Here is a 16,609-nt window from a genome sequence, read left to right on the forward strand (position 1 = left end):
GAACAAGTGGAGTACGTCTTCCTCATCATCTTCACCATAGAGACCTTCCTGAAGATTTTGGCCTACGGTCTTGTGATGCATCCCAGTTCCTACATCCGCAACGGATGGAACCTCCTCGACTTTGTCATCGTCATCGTCGGGTGAGAAAACACCAGAACCAGCAGAATAATGAGGAAAGATACTGGATCTTTTCTCTGAATGCTGGTCTCTCAAGTGTTATGTTATCTTATTGTTCTGATTTTATATAAGATGTTCTCCATTCAGATTATGCTTCTCTAAGTATTAAGTAAGTTTTACTATTTTCAGACTCTGGTTTTTCAATCAGGCTCTGGAGCTCTCTGCAGACTCAAGACCACAGGCCTTCCTTTGAACCCCAGTTCCTTTAGACCCCACTCCTTTCTTTGGTTCCTGGTCCTCGCTTTGGACCCCAGGCCTTCCTTTAGACCCTCATCCTTGTAGATCCTGGCTCTTTGTTCTTGTCCTCCCCCGGCCTCCCTACAGTAGTACTACTCTCTGAGTAGTGAACCCGAGTTTAAGGAGCTGTTGCAGTAAATCACATCTGACTAAACCCCGCAGCTTCCTGTCCCGTGGTCAGTGTAGAACAAACCCTACAGCAACGGCACAGTTTATCTCATTTTAGTGGATTTGTGTGGAGTGTATGTGACAGCTTACTGTGATTGCTATCCTCTGACTACTGAGTAAACTTCACATCCTCCACTTCCTGAGGACCAGTTCCTCAATCCTCCATAAAACCACTGAAATACTCAAAGGAAACAAATATTGAAACATATTTTCTCATCATTATGAGTAAAGATCTCACAGTCTGTCTGTCTGACTGGCCACAGAGGCAAACAAAGTGCTAGCTGAAAGGTAATGTTAATGCTATGTGAGAAGCGCTCATGTTCTTTGGAAAAAAAGAACATTTAAAAAACTGTTTCTCATCAGTCAGGTTTTTTAAATATTATTTTAATTACATCCTGTGAATCATCATAAAATCCTCCTCACTCATTTTTGGATATTTAGCAAGTCCTTCATGTCCTTATTATATAAAGCCTTGAGTGGCTAGAATGTCTAGATAAAATAAAAGCCTGTCAACCTCAGAGTATCTCTAATATCAATGAATTGAAAACATCTAAGGTAGTCCTCATGCTACATTTTTAATTTACTTAGAAAAACGTTTCCTCATGTTTCCCCATGTCAACAAGGCCAGGCAGTTCTTATACTTCTCCAGACACTCCAGCTCCAATTCTTTTCCATGGCCACACCATCCCAGCACTTGCATCACCTCACATTACATAACCTTGTTCGTACTATGAAAGAAGAGTAATATACATTTTTGCCATTACAATATGAGAAAGGGTTAGGGTTTAATGTGATATTCTCTGAATGAGAAACATTATAAATAAACCTATAGTTTTTTAATGACTTAACTTATGTAGATGAAAAAAAAAAAAAAGATGAACCAACTATCAGATTTTCCTTATTATATAAATATTTATCGGAAACATAAAACCTTATTAGAGGGGTTCTTCAGGGCTCAGCTTTTTGACCTTCCATTCACAACTTTTTCTGTTATTCTAATTTGTTATTTTTCAGTTTGTTCAGCGTCGTCTTGGAGACGATGACTCATAAATCCGGCGAGGTGGCGACAACTCATCACGTGCCAGGAAAACCTGGAGGTCTGGATGTGAAAGCTCTGAGAGCCTTCAGGGTCCTAAGGCCCCTCAGATTAGTGTCTGGGGTCCCAAGTGAGTCTGTGTGTGTGTCTGTGTGTCTCTCTGTGTGTCCTGCGTGCATGTGTGTGTGTGTGTGTGTGTGTGTGTGTGTGTGTGTGTGTGTGTGTGTGTGTGTGTGTGTGTGTGTGCGTGTGTGTGTATGCGTGTCCGTGTGTGTATGTCTCCTATGTGTGCATCCTGTGCGTTCCGTGTGTGGACCTGTGTGCGTCCTGTGTGAAAAGTCTGTGTGTGCGCGTCCCTCAGGTCTGCAGATCGTGCTGAACTCCATCATGAAGGCGATGGTTCCTCTTCTCCACATCGCCCTGCTGGTCCTCTTCGTCATCATCATCTATGCCATCATTGGCCTGGAGCTCTTCATTGGCCGCATGCACCGGACCTGCTACTACAAAGAGTCAGGTACAAGTACTACCACCCGCCAGTACTAGTATCAAGTAGAAATGAGACCTGCTACTATAAGGAGTCAGTACCACCACTATTCAGAAAATATGTAGTATATATATATATATATATATATGTATTAATGGATAGTTAAATGTATTTCAGAGAAAGCTCTTTATCATAAGTACTCTGATCCATTACTGCAGTAAAAGTACTGATACTAGGGATATACAATATTACCACATGTGTAATATATTAGATGTAAATACTGAAGTACGTTACCAGAGTACTCATATATAAAAAGAAGTTTGTTAGTAGAACATTAACATTGAGCTCACAGTACCATTCTCTGGAATGGATACTGCAGATAACTACGTGGAGGACGACCCGGTCCCGTGTGCCTTCCTCGGTCACGGCCGTCAGTGCAGCATTAACGGGACGGAGTGCCGGGGCCGGTGGGATGGGCCCAACGGTGGAATCACCAACTTCGACAACTTCTTCTTTGCCATGTTGACGGTGTTCCAGTGCATTACAATGGAGGGCTGGACCGACGTTCTCTACTGGGTGTGAACCTCTTGCAGAATTATTTGTCTCTGAGTGTCTGAATGTTTAAGTCTCAAAGTCTCTCCTTTCTGAGTCTTAGGTCATTAGGTCTTTATTTTTGTAGGTCTTAGAGTCTCAGAGTCTCTGTGTCTTTAAGTCTCAGAGTTTCTGTGTCTCTGAGGGCCTCATGTACATAGATTTGCAAATGTAGCGTTATGAGCGAAAAACGTGAAACGGGAAACGGAAAACGTGCACATAGCGCTCGCTGTGATTCCCATTTACGTCGTATTTACGAAACCTGCAGTTCATCAGGTAATCAGATTCAGAAGCCTTTATTGCCACATGTGTTACACATAGATGAATTTGACTTGGTACATTGGTGCAATATAAGAAGAATAAAATATAAGAATAAAATAAGAATGAGATAAAAAATATACAATCAAAAATACAAATTTTTAAAAAATCAAGAATTAACAACATAAGCAGATAAGTACGTTAAAACACTTATGTATGTCCATATGTTTGTGCTGTGAATGGATGGGGTCCAGCTTACATCCAGGACCTGGTCCAACCCGACATCCCGACCCGCACTCTCTGCTCTGCATGTGATAAACTGCTTGTTCCTCCTCACTGAGAGCAAAACACTCGACTAGATCTCCACTCTTTGCTGTCCTGCTCCTGAATGGTGGAAGGAGGTCTCTGAAGACATCAGGACCACAGAGAGCCTTCACATCTTCAGACTAAAGACACACCTCTTCAGACTCTACCTCCACTAACACACTAACTAACTGTAGCACTTACATTGTAAACTCACGCTTTCCCCCTTCCCCTTGACCCTGTGAATGCATGACATGGAGGGTCCAATTTGCATTTTTCAGTTGCCGAGACAGGTAGTCTGCGCTTTTACCTCAGAGCACGTTTGTACATACCTCGCCATGCTTTTACATGCACATTGCAAAACAAATACGCCTGAAGTGGGCGCAAAAGCGTTAGTACACAAGGCCCTCAGAGTCTCTGAGTCGGTGAGTCTTTAGGTCTTTATGTCTTTAAGTCTTCATGTCTTTTTAACTCGTTAACTCTGAAACTGCCTCTTTGCCTTTTTCTGAAGAACACACTCACTCGGTGTTTCTCTCTCTTCAGATGAACGACGCAATCGGCTTCGAGCTGCCGTGGGTTTATTTTGTCAGCCTGGTGATTTTCGGATCCTTCTTTGTCCTCAACCTGGTTCTGGGAGTCCTCAGTGGGTTCGTTCCTTCAACCTTCTGTAACCCACATGTCAGGAAAAAGTCTTGTGCTAAAATTGTGCTAATGGTGTGCTAATGTGCTAAAATTGCAGAGAGTTCAGTAAGGAGAGGGAGAAGGCAAAGGCTCGTGGAGACTTCCAGAAGCTGAGGGAGAAGCAGCAGATGGAGGAGGACCTGTGTGGATACATGGACTGGATCACTCAGGCCGAGGACATGGACGAGCTGGACGAAGAAGGCAACCCGCGTAAGAGTGTGTCTGTGTGTGTGATAATACTTGAAATGGTAATGTGTATAAGTATATATTAATGTGTATGATAATTGTTTCTTGTCTCTCAGGTCCGTCTCTGGGAGATCTGTCCGATAAGAAGCGAGGGAAGTTTGGATGGTTCAGTCACTCCACTGAAACACACGGTGAAACCCACCCTTCAATTATCATTTATATTCACACATTTATTTATTCATTTATAATTTACATATATATTTGACACATTTATATATTTATAAATGTAATTACATTACATATAGTTACATATATATGTATACATATATATATTCAATTAACAGCGATTAATTGCATTATGCGCAAAAATAAATTAAAAACTTGTGTACTGCACGCTTTTATTTTGAATGCAATTTATCAGGACAATAGAACAGGCATTGTCGAAGCAACAGTACCGTATTTTCCGCACTCCAAGGCGCACTTAAAAGCCTTATAATCCGGAGCGCCTTATATATGGATCAATTGGTTAATCGGTTGATCCATACTGGTTGTACACGGCGCTCAAGGCGCTCTGCCAAACATGTATCTTATGCGCATTATAATCCGGTGCGCCCTATATATGAAAATATTCTAAAATAGGTCGTTCATTGAAGGTGCGCCTTACAGTGCGGAAAATATGGTAAATTAACATACAGCGTATGAATGAATGTTTTTTTTCTGAACAGGTACCAGAAGAAACGTTGTCTTTTATCAGGGAACAGCATGATGCATAATGCACATGTTCAGTAGTACGGGTCACTGTTAGTGGTCTATCACAAATAAAACAGACCTTTTAGTCTGTAAAGACTGTTGATTTCTTTTGAATCTCAGTCAATTAAAAAAATCACTTCCAGTGATGCAGGTTGAGCAATCACACAAAATGTACTTTTAACGTCCACCTTTTATATCCATTCCTTTTCTTACTCCTCTGCACCGAGCCAGTTGCTGAGACACAAAAGTAATATACGTTTTCAGATGATGAAGAACCTTTCTTCTTCTGAACAACATGACCAGCAAGAGAGAACCAAGCTTTCACTGGTGCAAATGTTCTTCAGACTGTTGTGTGAGTCTGCATGTCGTCAGTGAGAGCAGTTGATGCTTGTTGTATTGCCGTCAACTTGTGTGTTCTCCTTACAGCGTGTGTGTTGGGGGAGGCTCATTCGCTGCGATTCTAAGGACCCTTCTTTCTTGTTGCGTGCTTTTTTCCACACGCCGCAGTCGGCCCAAGTTTCATGTGCTTTAAGTGGTACTTCAGGCTCGTAGTAATTCAGGCTTGTGGTACTTCACGCTCGTAGTACTTTAGGCCCGTAGTACTTTGGGCTCGTAGTGCTTGGCTTGTAGTACTTTAGGCTTGTAGTACTTTAGCCTCCTCACCCCTCCACGCTTCTTCCGGGAGACTTTGTCAACTATTTTACCAAAATAATTGCTGACATACACTCTCCCTTTGCAAACCCATCTCCTATTTGTTGTGTCCCACCGATTTCACCTCTATCGCCCTCGCTTCCCTCTCGTATTACTTCGGGCTCGTAGTAATTCAGGCTTGTGGTACTTTGGGCTCGCAGTACTGCGGGCTTGCAGTATTTCAGGCTCGTAGTACTTCAGGTTCACAGTACTCCTGTGACAAGATATACAGAGAAGATAATGCTGTTAACACATGATCATTGTCGGTGTTAGCACAGTTATAACAGGTTAACGTGCCCAGTCCTAAAATATATAGATACCTGGAGCTGATTGTGTCGATCTGTATCTCATCATACCGTTTTATTCAAACCCTAAAATCCTCTCTCTCTCTCTCTCTCTCTCTCTGTCTCTGTCTCTCTCTCTCTCTCTCTCTCTCTCTCTCTCTCTCTCTCTCTCTCTCTCTCTCTCTCTGTCTCTCTCTCTCTCAGCTAGTCTTCCTGCGAGTGAAACTGCATCTGAAAACACAGAAAACATTGATGAAGAGCACACCAACTGCTGCCAGAACTGCTGGTAACAAACACACGCACACACATACACACACACATCGTCACACCTGTCCCACCCTCTGTCGGCTTCAGTCTCTGATTGTTCAAGCTCACTGTCTTCTAATCACTGTCAGAATCTTAAAACCTGAGTATCAGGATCGATAAAGCCGGATCAGAGCCATTACCCCTAGATATCAGATCAATAACCAGCTTATCAGAAGATCAATCATGCTCTTCAGAGGATGAACCCTCCCCTAGCTCACCATCAGGATAGTCCTCCAGCTGTTCCACTGTTATGAGGTTATCAATTTCACGTGATGCTCCGGTAGCCGCTAGTTTGACGAGTTCCTTGAACCCAACACCGGCCTCAATCAGGAATCAGGAAACATTTATTGCCAAAATATGTCAAACATACAAGGAATTTGTCCGACAGTAGACAGTGTAACAATAGATAACAAGACAGCAGTGCACAAGTAATAAAATAAAGTAAAATGAAATGCTAATGCAATGGGTTAGTAGAATAAGGCTATGGGTTAGTATGTTCTACTCAACTAACCCGAGTCTCATTTCAGCTCTCGGATCATGAAGATCAGCTGCTGGTAAGTTCACTGAACCTCTCACAACTGAGGCCAGAAGAGCCGTCCCCCCTCTCTGACTCCACTCTTCTTCCCAGTCGGACGCTGCGTCGCTGGAACAGGGTCTGTCGCAGGAACTGTCGCACCGCCGTCAAGTCTGTGACGTTCTATTGGTTGGTTCTGCTGCTCGTCTTCCTCAACACCTCCCTCAGCGCGTCGGAACACTACAACCAACCCGATTGGCTGACGGAGGTTCAAGGTGGCCACACACAGACACAGAATACCCGTCTACATCATCGTAATTGTACACTTGTGTCTAATAAATGTTCTGATAATGAAAATATAATTGTCCGTCTTGTTTAAAATCGGGACATTTCTCTTCTCAGGATTTCACTTCTAAAATGTTCCCTTCAGCTTTATTTGTATTTTGTGATAAGTATCATATACACACGAATGTATTTATTTTATTTTTAAAAGGTGGTCACCAGTGGCAAACAGGCGACCGAGCTGAAGCCTGAGTAAAAGTACTATAACAGTGTAGAAATGTATCATGAAAAGTATCAGCATCAACACACACTAGAAAAGGTCCTGATCATGCAAAGTAATATCTAGGATATCATAGCTGATGTAAAGGCATGTGTTGACCTCGCAGACATCGCCAACAAGGTGCTGCTGTCCCTTTTCACCGTGGAGATGCTGCTGAAGATGTACAGCCTGGGCCTAGCCCACTACTTTGTGGCCTTCTTCAACCGCTTTGACTGCTTCGTAGTGTGCGGCGGCATTGTGGAGACCATCCTGGTCGAGCTAGGAATCATGCCGCCGCTGGGCATCTCCGTACTGCGCTGTGTTCGCCTGCTGAGGATCTTCAAGGTCACACGGTGAGAAGGCTGCATGTGACCTTTGGTCAGCTCGTAGGCCGTGTCTTGCTCTAATGATGTCATTCTGCATGGTACCACACAGGCACTGGACGGCCCTCTCCAACCTGGTGGCATCGCTGTTGAACTCCATGAAGTCCATCGCCTCGCTGCTGCTGCTGCTCTTCCTCTTCCTCATCATTTTTGCTCTGCTCGGCATGCAGCTGTTCGGGGGAAAGTTCAACTTTGACGAGACACAGACCAAGCGCAGCACCTTCGACGCCTTTCCCCAGGCGCTGCTCACCTGCTTCCAGGTAATGCAATCCAGGCCTTCACCACCTGTAAAGGTGTGGCATCGTCTGACCTTTAACCCAAACATAGGTACAGGAAAAATAGGGAGAAAAAAAGGTAAGAAAGCTCATAGAGCAACAGAGGGATCAAGATGAACAGAATGATGTCATGTAATGAGAAATAAATTCAGAGAAATCTGAAGAATTTAACCCTAACCTTAACCCGAGCCAGCCCTAACTATAAAGCTGAACCATCCCTAACTTTAAACCTGAACCAGCCCTAACTTTATACCTGAGCCAGCCATATTTATAAAGCTGAACCATCCCTAAGTATAAACCTGAGTCAGATCCTAACTATAAACTTGAGCCAGCCCTAGCTATATGTTTATGCTGATGTTGATGTGTATAGATCCTAACCGGGGAGGACTGGAACATGGTGATGTATGACGGCATCATGGCGTACGGTGGCCCAGTGTTTCCAGGGATGATCGTGTGCGTTTACTTTGTCATCCTCTTCATCTGCGGTAACTGTATCCTCTGTTGTCACGCGACACATCATCACCAAGGTCACCAAAACAAGGTTCCATAATCTAAGAAACAATGTGTGGTTATGATTGATCCTTGACGACGTTCAGACATCCTGCTGAACGTCTTCTTGGCCATCGCCGTGGACAACCTAGCCGGAGGAGACGGAGACAAAGAGAAAAAGTGAGTAACGGGGGCTGGAGGTAAAAGGGAGGAAGGGCAGAGTGGATTATTACCTACTGTTGTCTCTCCAGTAAGAAGACGGAAGGAGCCAAGGAGGCTGAGGGCAGAGAGGGAGGAGATGGAGGAGAAGAAAAAGAAGAAGAAGAGGAAGTAAAGGTGGACATCGACGAAGACACAGAGTACGAGGAGGAGGAGGAGCCTCCTGAAGGAGCAGACGGTCAGTGGATACCTGAAAACGACTTTAGATCTTTTAGACTTTTAGACTAAAAAAACTGATACAGCAGTAAAGGTTACAAATTGTATTAATCATAACAATAATTCAATTAAATTAATTTTGTATAGCCCAAAATCGCAAATTACAAATTTGCCTCAGAGTGCTTTACAGTAGGGCTGCAACAATGAATCGATAAAATTTGATTATTAAAAGCGTTGGCAACGAATTTCATTATCGATTCGTTGTGTCGCGTGATTATTACGTCACTCAATGCGTTGCGGAGATGCGAGCGGAGCAAAACTAAAGCCTAGTTTATGCTTCTGCGTTATCAGAGCGACGCAGACGCAAAACCCCTTGCGTGTCCCTTGCGTGTCCCTTGCGTGTCCCTTGTGTGTCCCCTGCGTGTCCCTTGCGTGTCTTTTCACGCCTCCTTGTGTGCGTCGACCCATTTTTCTGGACTAGCGTGTAAAGCTTTGCAGCCTCCTGCAGCACCAGGCTGTGATTGGTCTGCTGACTACGTCCTTTACGGAGTCTCACGTCTCCGTTTTCACAGCACAATACGGCCGTTATTAAAAGGAAGAACGTTTACGAGAGAACGGATCAGATTGAAGAGCTTTTAAATATGAGCGCTTGTACAAGCCGTCATTGGCGGACTGTGAGGACGCCGGAGGGCCTCTGATTCATGGAGGGAGATCTCCACAAACGAGGGAACAAAGTCGTGGAGGAAAATACGGGACAAATGTGTCCTTGATGCAAAGCAGCAGTGTGGATGCACGGGGCAATAAAGTCTATGATCAATGAATAAAGCAACCAGCGACTTCCACACACAAAGACACATTTACTTAACTTGCAGTACAATAAGGGTAATAATTATTTGAATAAACTTTAAGTGAACATGAGTGTAGTATAGAGAACAAATTCTGACGTTAAAACAAATCCAGTTAAATTTTCTGATTTGTATTTTTCTTTATGTTTTATAAATTATTATGTTCAAGGTGCAACCTGTACTTTCTGAAGTATTTTTGCAACGTGAATTTGCAGTTCTGTTTTAGAATAAAGGGTTGGAAATATCACAAGATAAGATAAGATAATCGTTAGTTGCAGCCCTACTTAACCGTCTGTACACATGCGACATCTTCTGTCCCGAAACACCTCACATCAGCACAGGAAAAACTCCCCAAACAATGAAAACCCTTCTATGGGGAAAAAGGGGAGGAAACTTCAGGGAGAAAGTCAGAGGAGGATCCGTCTCCTGTCATGTGTACAGAATGAACAGTGTAAAACATGTACAATACATTCCTATAACAGAATGATTCAAATAATGGAGAGTAGTAATCCAGCAGGACCACTGCAGGGACAACCACCATCACATAGAACCACCGTCCACTGTGGGGAGGGAAGCACAAAGACTTTAGGAAAGGGTTGTGTTGGTTTATGACGGTAGTAATAGTAATATGATTAATATTTAAAATAATTCTAATGATGATAGCAGCAGCAGGTGTCAGCAGGACCACGGTAGAAGGCAGGAACAGGGTCCAGATAGAACCGTGATCCATGGAAACCTGTGAGGCGAGAAAGCACAAATACTCTGTGAAAGAAACAAAGTTAGTGATGCGCGTTAATGTTTACAGCAATAGAAATGGGAATATCAATGGTGTTAGAAGCAGTAGGTGTCTCCTCCTCATTTCTACTTTACCACTCCTCCTATCAGATGCAGGAGTCCAGTTAAAGATGGCCGACCTCACTCCTCCTAAAGAGAAGGTTCTTCCCATTCCAGAAGGCAGTGCGTTCTTCTGCTTGAGCAAGACAAACCCGTGAGTCACCTGGTTGCCAGGATTACTGTTAGCATTAGCATGGCCCACCTGGTCTACAAGTGTAACTGTTAGCATTATCTAACTTGGCTCTGTCTGTCTGCAGCATCCGTGTGTTCTGCCACACTCTGATCCACCACCACATCTTCACCAACCTCATCCTCGTCTTCATCATCCTCAGCAGCTGCTCATTGGCTGCCGAGGATCCAATCAGAGCCCACTCCTTCCGGAACAACGTGAGTCAGATCTCCTGCGTTCATCCTTTTGTTTTTTACCTTATTGATAAATTGTTCAATTTTTAGGGTCCTCGCTACAACTAGTCGGAGATTAAACCCATTGTATTTCATGGAATTATTATTATTTTCTCTAAGGAATTTTCCCTTTTTGAGGCCTTTATCATATTCAAAAGGTTGTTAAATTTGGCACGCATATCAGGACTGGGGAAAAATTTGATAATTTTGGGGTCTCGCGTTTGAGTATCAAGAAATATCCCTATAGCGCCCCCTATAGGGCCACACTAGGCCAGATTTTTCCACCGATGCCCGATTGACTTGAAATTTGGCACACATGTGCACTTGGACATGCTTTAAAAAAAAAGTCAACCATAATATGCAAATGTGCCTAACTACATTTTCCGCCATTTTGAATTTTGTGAAAAACATGTTTTTGCCCATTTCTCCTAAACGCTATTTCTGATTGTCACCAAATTTTCTGTGGGTCATTATTGGGTCGATGCCCCCCTGTTCCATAGAAATGGTGTTGCTATCTTCTTGTTCTGAGAAGATATGGGCTAACTTGCACTCACCAAACTTGTTTCACATGTGAACATTGAAGACTCAAGGTAGAATAGGGGCGCTGCAATTAATCGTTGAAAATCTGCCTTTTTGGCCTATTTTCATGATTTCTTGGAGTTATAAAAGACCGAATACCTCCCAGGGATTAAACCCGATTCTTTTCAAATTGCCGCAGTGTGATCTTGAGGACCTAGGCTCTAAAAATTGCAAGAAATTCCAAACTATGTGTGTAGGGAGCATTTTCAAAAAAACACCATTTGCCATAAAAATTGAAGTTGTTTTAACTCGACCATACTTTATCTAATCTGCTCCATACTTCTCATATAGCATGAACTTCTCACAATGTAGACATCCATGAGATCATTTTTAACCTTAGTCATAGCGCCACCTGGTGACAACAGGAAGATAAATATTTTTTTTATTTTACACCCTTCTCCTCACAGGTTATGCTCCTCAAAGGTCAATCTGATCCCTCTGAAAAGTTGAATCAAGTCATAGAGCCACCTACTGGAAGTCACATTTTCTAGTATCCAATTAAAAACGAATATGTCATTTCGAGAGGCTTTCATTTCTAAAATGGCTCATGTATGGTATTTTGAGAGGCTTTTATTTTGGAGTAGTAGATCAGAATGTCCTGCTTATCCCTGGGTGACACCGTGGGGATGTGTACTCTCTGCCTTAAGTGGAATTGTCATGTAACTATTGATCAGTTCCTTTTTTAAATACCATCTGAAATTGATAAAAAGGCTAGTGAATGAGGTTTAAGAGAAGGTTTGGTAATGTATGACATTGCGCATCGCTCCGCACGGTTAACGACGACTGACTCTCGAACGCTTTGTCTGACGGCCGCAGGAGTTCTTGGCTGCGTTTCTAGCCGTCCGCCGGTGCCCCGACGTGCGGAATAGCGAGGACCTGCCCAACGCTGCTCGCAGCTTTAATTACATTTTGTTTTCTTGAATATTATATGATTGGATGTGTGTTAGCTGCTGTTAGCTAACATGCTGACATTGCCGGTGCTGCAATATAATGAAATGGAAATGGTTTTATAGCTTCTTGAAATAGATGAACAGAAGAAGAAGGGGCTTGTGTGCAAAAGAACTGTGAGCCAATCAGAGCTGAATGTGTCAGAGCGAGGACTTGTCACGATGATTTCGTCCGCACACCTCTGTGGTTTGAGGGAGGGGGGAGGTAGGGGCTTCAGTAGATTACAGAGCAGAAGTGGGTCAGTGGCTAACCCGGTTACAGAGGGAAACTATGGAAACACATGGAGAGAAAATCACCAGTATACTGTCTGATTCTGACATACGTGTACACACACACACAAATACACACACAGACACTGTGTGAGCAGCTGGCTTAATGCAGGACGTAGCAATTAGCAGCAGCTGTGGAAAGAAATGACTTCTAACATATAAGCAAATACAGACACAGACAGGAAGTGGACTGTCTATCAGCTTCCTCTGTTTGGGATAAAACTGTGCATAGCGTTCATAAAGTGCAGCGCTGCTTTGTGGTTATTGGAGACCTGTCAATCATTGTATACGTCCTTCTGGAGTAAAACTGTTCCTAAAAGTTCCTCTAAAGTTCGAATCTGTCATTTGTGTGTAGATTCTGGGCTATGCGGACTACGCCTTCACCTCCATCTTTACAGTGGAGATTCTGCTAAAGGTGAGAAAGCTCTTCCACGCCAGAGGAAAGGACTCTCTTGGCTCTTCTTCTCTTGATCTCGTTATCTCTCTGGGACAGATGGCAGTGCATGGAGCATTTCTTCACCAGGGCTCCTTCTGCAGGAACTGGTTCAACCTGCTGGACCTGCTGGTGGTCAGTGTGTCGCTGGTCTCCTTCTTCCTCCAGTAAGTATGGCTGTGTACTCTGGTAGAAGGTTGAGAACCTTGAGGTCCTCACAGTGGATTAGTAGTGTGTGAGTGCTGCTCCCTTCTGGAGAGAAGCGCCGCTACACCTCTTCACTCACTGAGGCCTTCAGATCTATCAATGAAAGATCAGAGAGATCCTCATTAAAAATGCATTTGGCTCAATTGTCCTACAACTTAAGTTGAGTTCATTCAGGTGTGAAGTGATGTCATCAAAACAACGTTTTGCTTTTGCTCAACAAGAAAAGTAAATATTAAATTAAATTAAAAGTCAAAATGTAATTGTGGACCTCGACCGAACCTCTCTGTTTATCTCTGACCTCTCCAGTGACCTCTGACCTCTCTAGAGACCTCTCATAACCCCTCTACTAGTATCCTCAGACCACTTTAATAACATCTGCCCTCTCTATTGACTTTACTAGTGACCTCTAACCTAGACACCTCTTTAGCAACCTCTCTGGTAACCTCTGACCTCTCTAGGGACATCCGTAGGGATATGTCTGGTGACCTATAACCTCTGACCTCAGTTTGTCTCTGCTTGTCTGCAGCTCCAGTGCCATCTCTGTGGTGAAGATCCTCCGAGTCCTCCGAGTATTGAGACCTCTGAGGGCCATCAACAGAGCCAAAGGCCTAAAAGTAACTAGCTGTGAGAGTATCTATTAACTGATGCTTGAAGTACCTTGCTGTGAAAGTAACTAGTACTAAAGGTGACTAGAACTCAAGGTAACTAGTACTGAAGGCCACTTGCTGTGAGAGTAATTAGTAACTAGTATTGAAGGATACTAGTACTCAAGGTAAATAGGACTTATGGTAACTACTGTGAGACTAACTAGTAACTAATGCTGAAGGTAAAGTGAAAGCTGACCAATATGTTTGTGTTTGTGTGTCTCTTTGTCTGTGTGTGTATCCCTCTGTGTATTTGTGTGTGTTTGTGCTTGTGTGTGTCTCTCTTGTGTGTTGCAGCACGTGGTCCAGTGTGTGTTTGTCGCCATAAAGACAATAGGAAACATCATGATCGTTACGACTCTTCTTCAGTTCATGTTCGCCTGCATCGGAGTCCAGCTCTTCAAGGTGAGAAAGATATTATCCATATATAAATATATGTGCATATATTTACTAGTTACTAAATACATGTATATATATTATATATATGTTTGAAAAAAAAGATATATATATATATATATATATTTTTTTTTTTCAAACATATATATATATATATCATTTGTCATGAATTGATTTGATTTGAACAATCAAAATCATACACCAGCCCCCCTGCGAGGCTACAAGCTCGGCAAAATATCGCAGGAAAGTTATATGCATAAGTGTTGGTAAATGTATCGGCTGATTTTAGGTCCCTCATCACTCTAATCAATCTGATTATATTTCTTTAAATGTGCCTGCTGGCAGGAGGCTTCATGGAATGCATCTTCATCCAATGGAAATAATGATCTCAACTCCTTATGTAGATAAAAACAAAACGTTACTAATTGATATGAATGAATAGTTATGAGGATATATGTATCTGTATGCGCTTATGTATCATATGTATGTAGATAACCATATAGAACTTGGAGTTTTATTATGTGTGTGAATCTGTGTATGGGCGAATATTCATAATCAGTAATTTAATCAATTGAAGCAGTGAAACATGGAACAGCCAGAAGTTTATTAAGCGCCAAATAAACCAACAGAACTTTACGAAGAGCACGACATGCAGCGGCTTTCCAGATGTTCTCTGCATCGCAACACCGTACAGACAGTATGAGAGACAGTATGAGAGACAGTGTGAGAGACAGTGTGAGAGACAGTATGAGAAACAGTGTGAGAGACAGTATGAGAGACAGTGTGAGAGACAGTGTGAGTGACAGTGTGAGAGACAGTGTGAGAGACAGTATGTGAGACAGGCTATGGGGCAGTGGGAGACACTGTGAGACACTGTGAGACATGCTCGATGCTCGGCTGCAGTGTGTGGTGTCAACCATGCAGAGCTATTATTTAATTTTTTTGATGTTTCGCTATGGAGATTTTGCCAAACTTGCTTGGTAAACTTATCCTGAAAATGATGCAGCTAACTCAGTTAGCCACGTACGAGGAACGAGGCCCAGCTCTCTATGACACCCAGTTAAAATACTCTTAATAATATACAATATACATGTATATACACATACATATATCAATATTTTACATACATACAAAATAGATAGAAGACAACTTCTACGAGAATAAAATCTTTAGTAATTTAATGTATTAATTCATTAAACACCTGCTGTTTCAGGGTAAATTCTATCGCTGCACAGATGAAGCCAAACACACACCTGATCAGTGCAAGTAAGACTTTTATTATTCATATTCATCTCAGATCCACTTCAGTCTAAGCTACTGCTGACACATGTCTGTCCCTGTGTGTGTCTGTGTCTACGTGTGTGCCTGTGTGTCTGTCCCTGTGTGTGTCTGTGTCTACGTGTGTGCCTGTCCCTGTGTGTGTCTGTGTCTACGTGTGTGCCTGTGTGTCTGTCCCTGTGTGTGTCTGTGTCTACGTGTGTGCCTGTGTGTCTGTCCCTGTGTGTGTCTGTGTCTACGTGTGTGCCTGTCCCTGTGTGTGTCTGTGTCTACGTGTGTGCCTGTGTGTCTCTACCTGTGTGTGTCTGTGTCTACGTGTGTGCCTGTGTGTCTCTACCTGTGTGTGTCTGTGTCTACGTGTGTGCCTGTGTGTCTCTACCTGTGTGTGTCTGTGTCTACGTGTGTGCCTGTGTGTCTGTCCCTGTGTGTGTCTGTGTCTACGTGTGTGCCTGTGTGTCTCTACCTGTGTGTGTCTGTGTCTACGTGTGTGCCTGTGTGTCTGTCCCTGTGTGTGTCTGTGTCTACGTGTGTGCCTGTGTGTCTCTACCTGTGTGTGTCTGTGTCTACGTGTGTGCCTGTGTGTCTCTACCTGTGTGTGTCTGTGTCTACGTGTGTGCCTGTGTGTCTGTCCCTGTGTGTGTCTGTGTCTACGTGTGTGCCTGTGTGTATCTGTGTGTTCCTGTGTGGCAGAGGGACCTTCGTGGTCTACAAAGACGGAGACGTGAACCACCCCATGGTGAGAGAGAGGATCTGGCTGAACAGTGACTTTAACTTCGACAACGTGCTAATGGGGATGATGGCGCTTTTCACCGTCTCCACCTTCGAGGGCTGGCCCGCGTGAGTCTTCATCACACCTTCATCGACAGAGTCTTCATCACAGCTTCAGTTAAATTGTTTTTATTTTGTATAGCTCAAAATCACAAATTACACGTTTGCCTCAGAGGGCTTTACAGTCCGTACACATGAACAGGAAAAACTCCCCCAAAAATGAAAAACCCTTTGATGGGGAGAAGAAAAGAAAACTGGAGAGACAGAGGAGGATGACT

At 43.2% G+C, this 16,609-nt stretch overlaps 1 protein-coding gene across 1 annotated transcript in view; it reads left to right on the plus strand.

The window, feature by feature from the left end:
- Window positions 1-16,609, plus strand: part of cacna1fb (calcium channel, voltage-dependent, L type, alpha 1F subunit) — a 44,528-nt gene that overhangs the window by 13,307 nt on the left and 14,612 nt on the right. Inside the window, exons 5-26 of the mRNA XM_078080754.1 lie at window positions 1-140; window positions 1,597-1,748; window positions 1,980-2,132; window positions 2,482-2,678; window positions 3,798-3,901; window positions 3,994-4,145; window positions 4,238-4,312; window positions 6,050-6,131; window positions 6,679-6,705; window positions 6,780-6,940; window positions 7,334-7,559; window positions 7,642-7,849; window positions 8,235-8,355; window positions 8,461-8,533; window positions 8,605-8,750; window positions 10,459-10,561; window positions 10,665-10,794; window positions 12,961-13,205; window positions 13,772-13,859; window positions 14,187-14,294; window positions 15,499-15,551; window positions 16,254-16,400. Coding sequence (XP_077936880.1) covers window positions 1-140; window positions 1,597-1,748; window positions 1,980-2,132; window positions 2,482-2,678; window positions 3,798-3,901; window positions 3,994-4,145; window positions 4,238-4,312; window positions 6,050-6,131; window positions 6,679-6,705; window positions 6,780-6,940; window positions 7,334-7,559; window positions 7,642-7,849; window positions 8,235-8,355; window positions 8,461-8,533; window positions 8,605-8,750; window positions 10,459-10,561; window positions 10,665-10,794; window positions 12,961-13,205; window positions 13,772-13,859; window positions 14,187-14,294; window positions 15,499-15,551; window positions 16,254-16,400 — 2,891 coding nt within the window. The remainder of the gene's footprint in view (window positions 141-1,596; window positions 1,749-1,979; window positions 2,133-2,481; window positions 2,679-3,797; window positions 3,902-3,993; window positions 4,146-4,237; window positions 4,313-6,049; window positions 6,132-6,678; window positions 6,706-6,779; window positions 6,941-7,333; window positions 7,560-7,641; window positions 7,850-8,234; window positions 8,356-8,460; window positions 8,534-8,604; window positions 8,751-10,458; window positions 10,562-10,664; window positions 10,795-12,960; window positions 13,206-13,771; window positions 13,860-14,186; window positions 14,295-15,498; window positions 15,552-16,253; window positions 16,401-16,609) is intronic.

This window comes from Gasterosteus aculeatus, chromosome 2 (assembly GCF_964276395.1).
Source record: "Gasterosteus aculeatus chromosome 2, fGasAcu3.hap1.1, whole genome shotgun sequence".
Lineage (NCBI taxonomy): Eukaryota > Metazoa > Chordata > Actinopteri > Perciformes > Gasterosteidae > Gasterosteus > Gasterosteus aculeatus.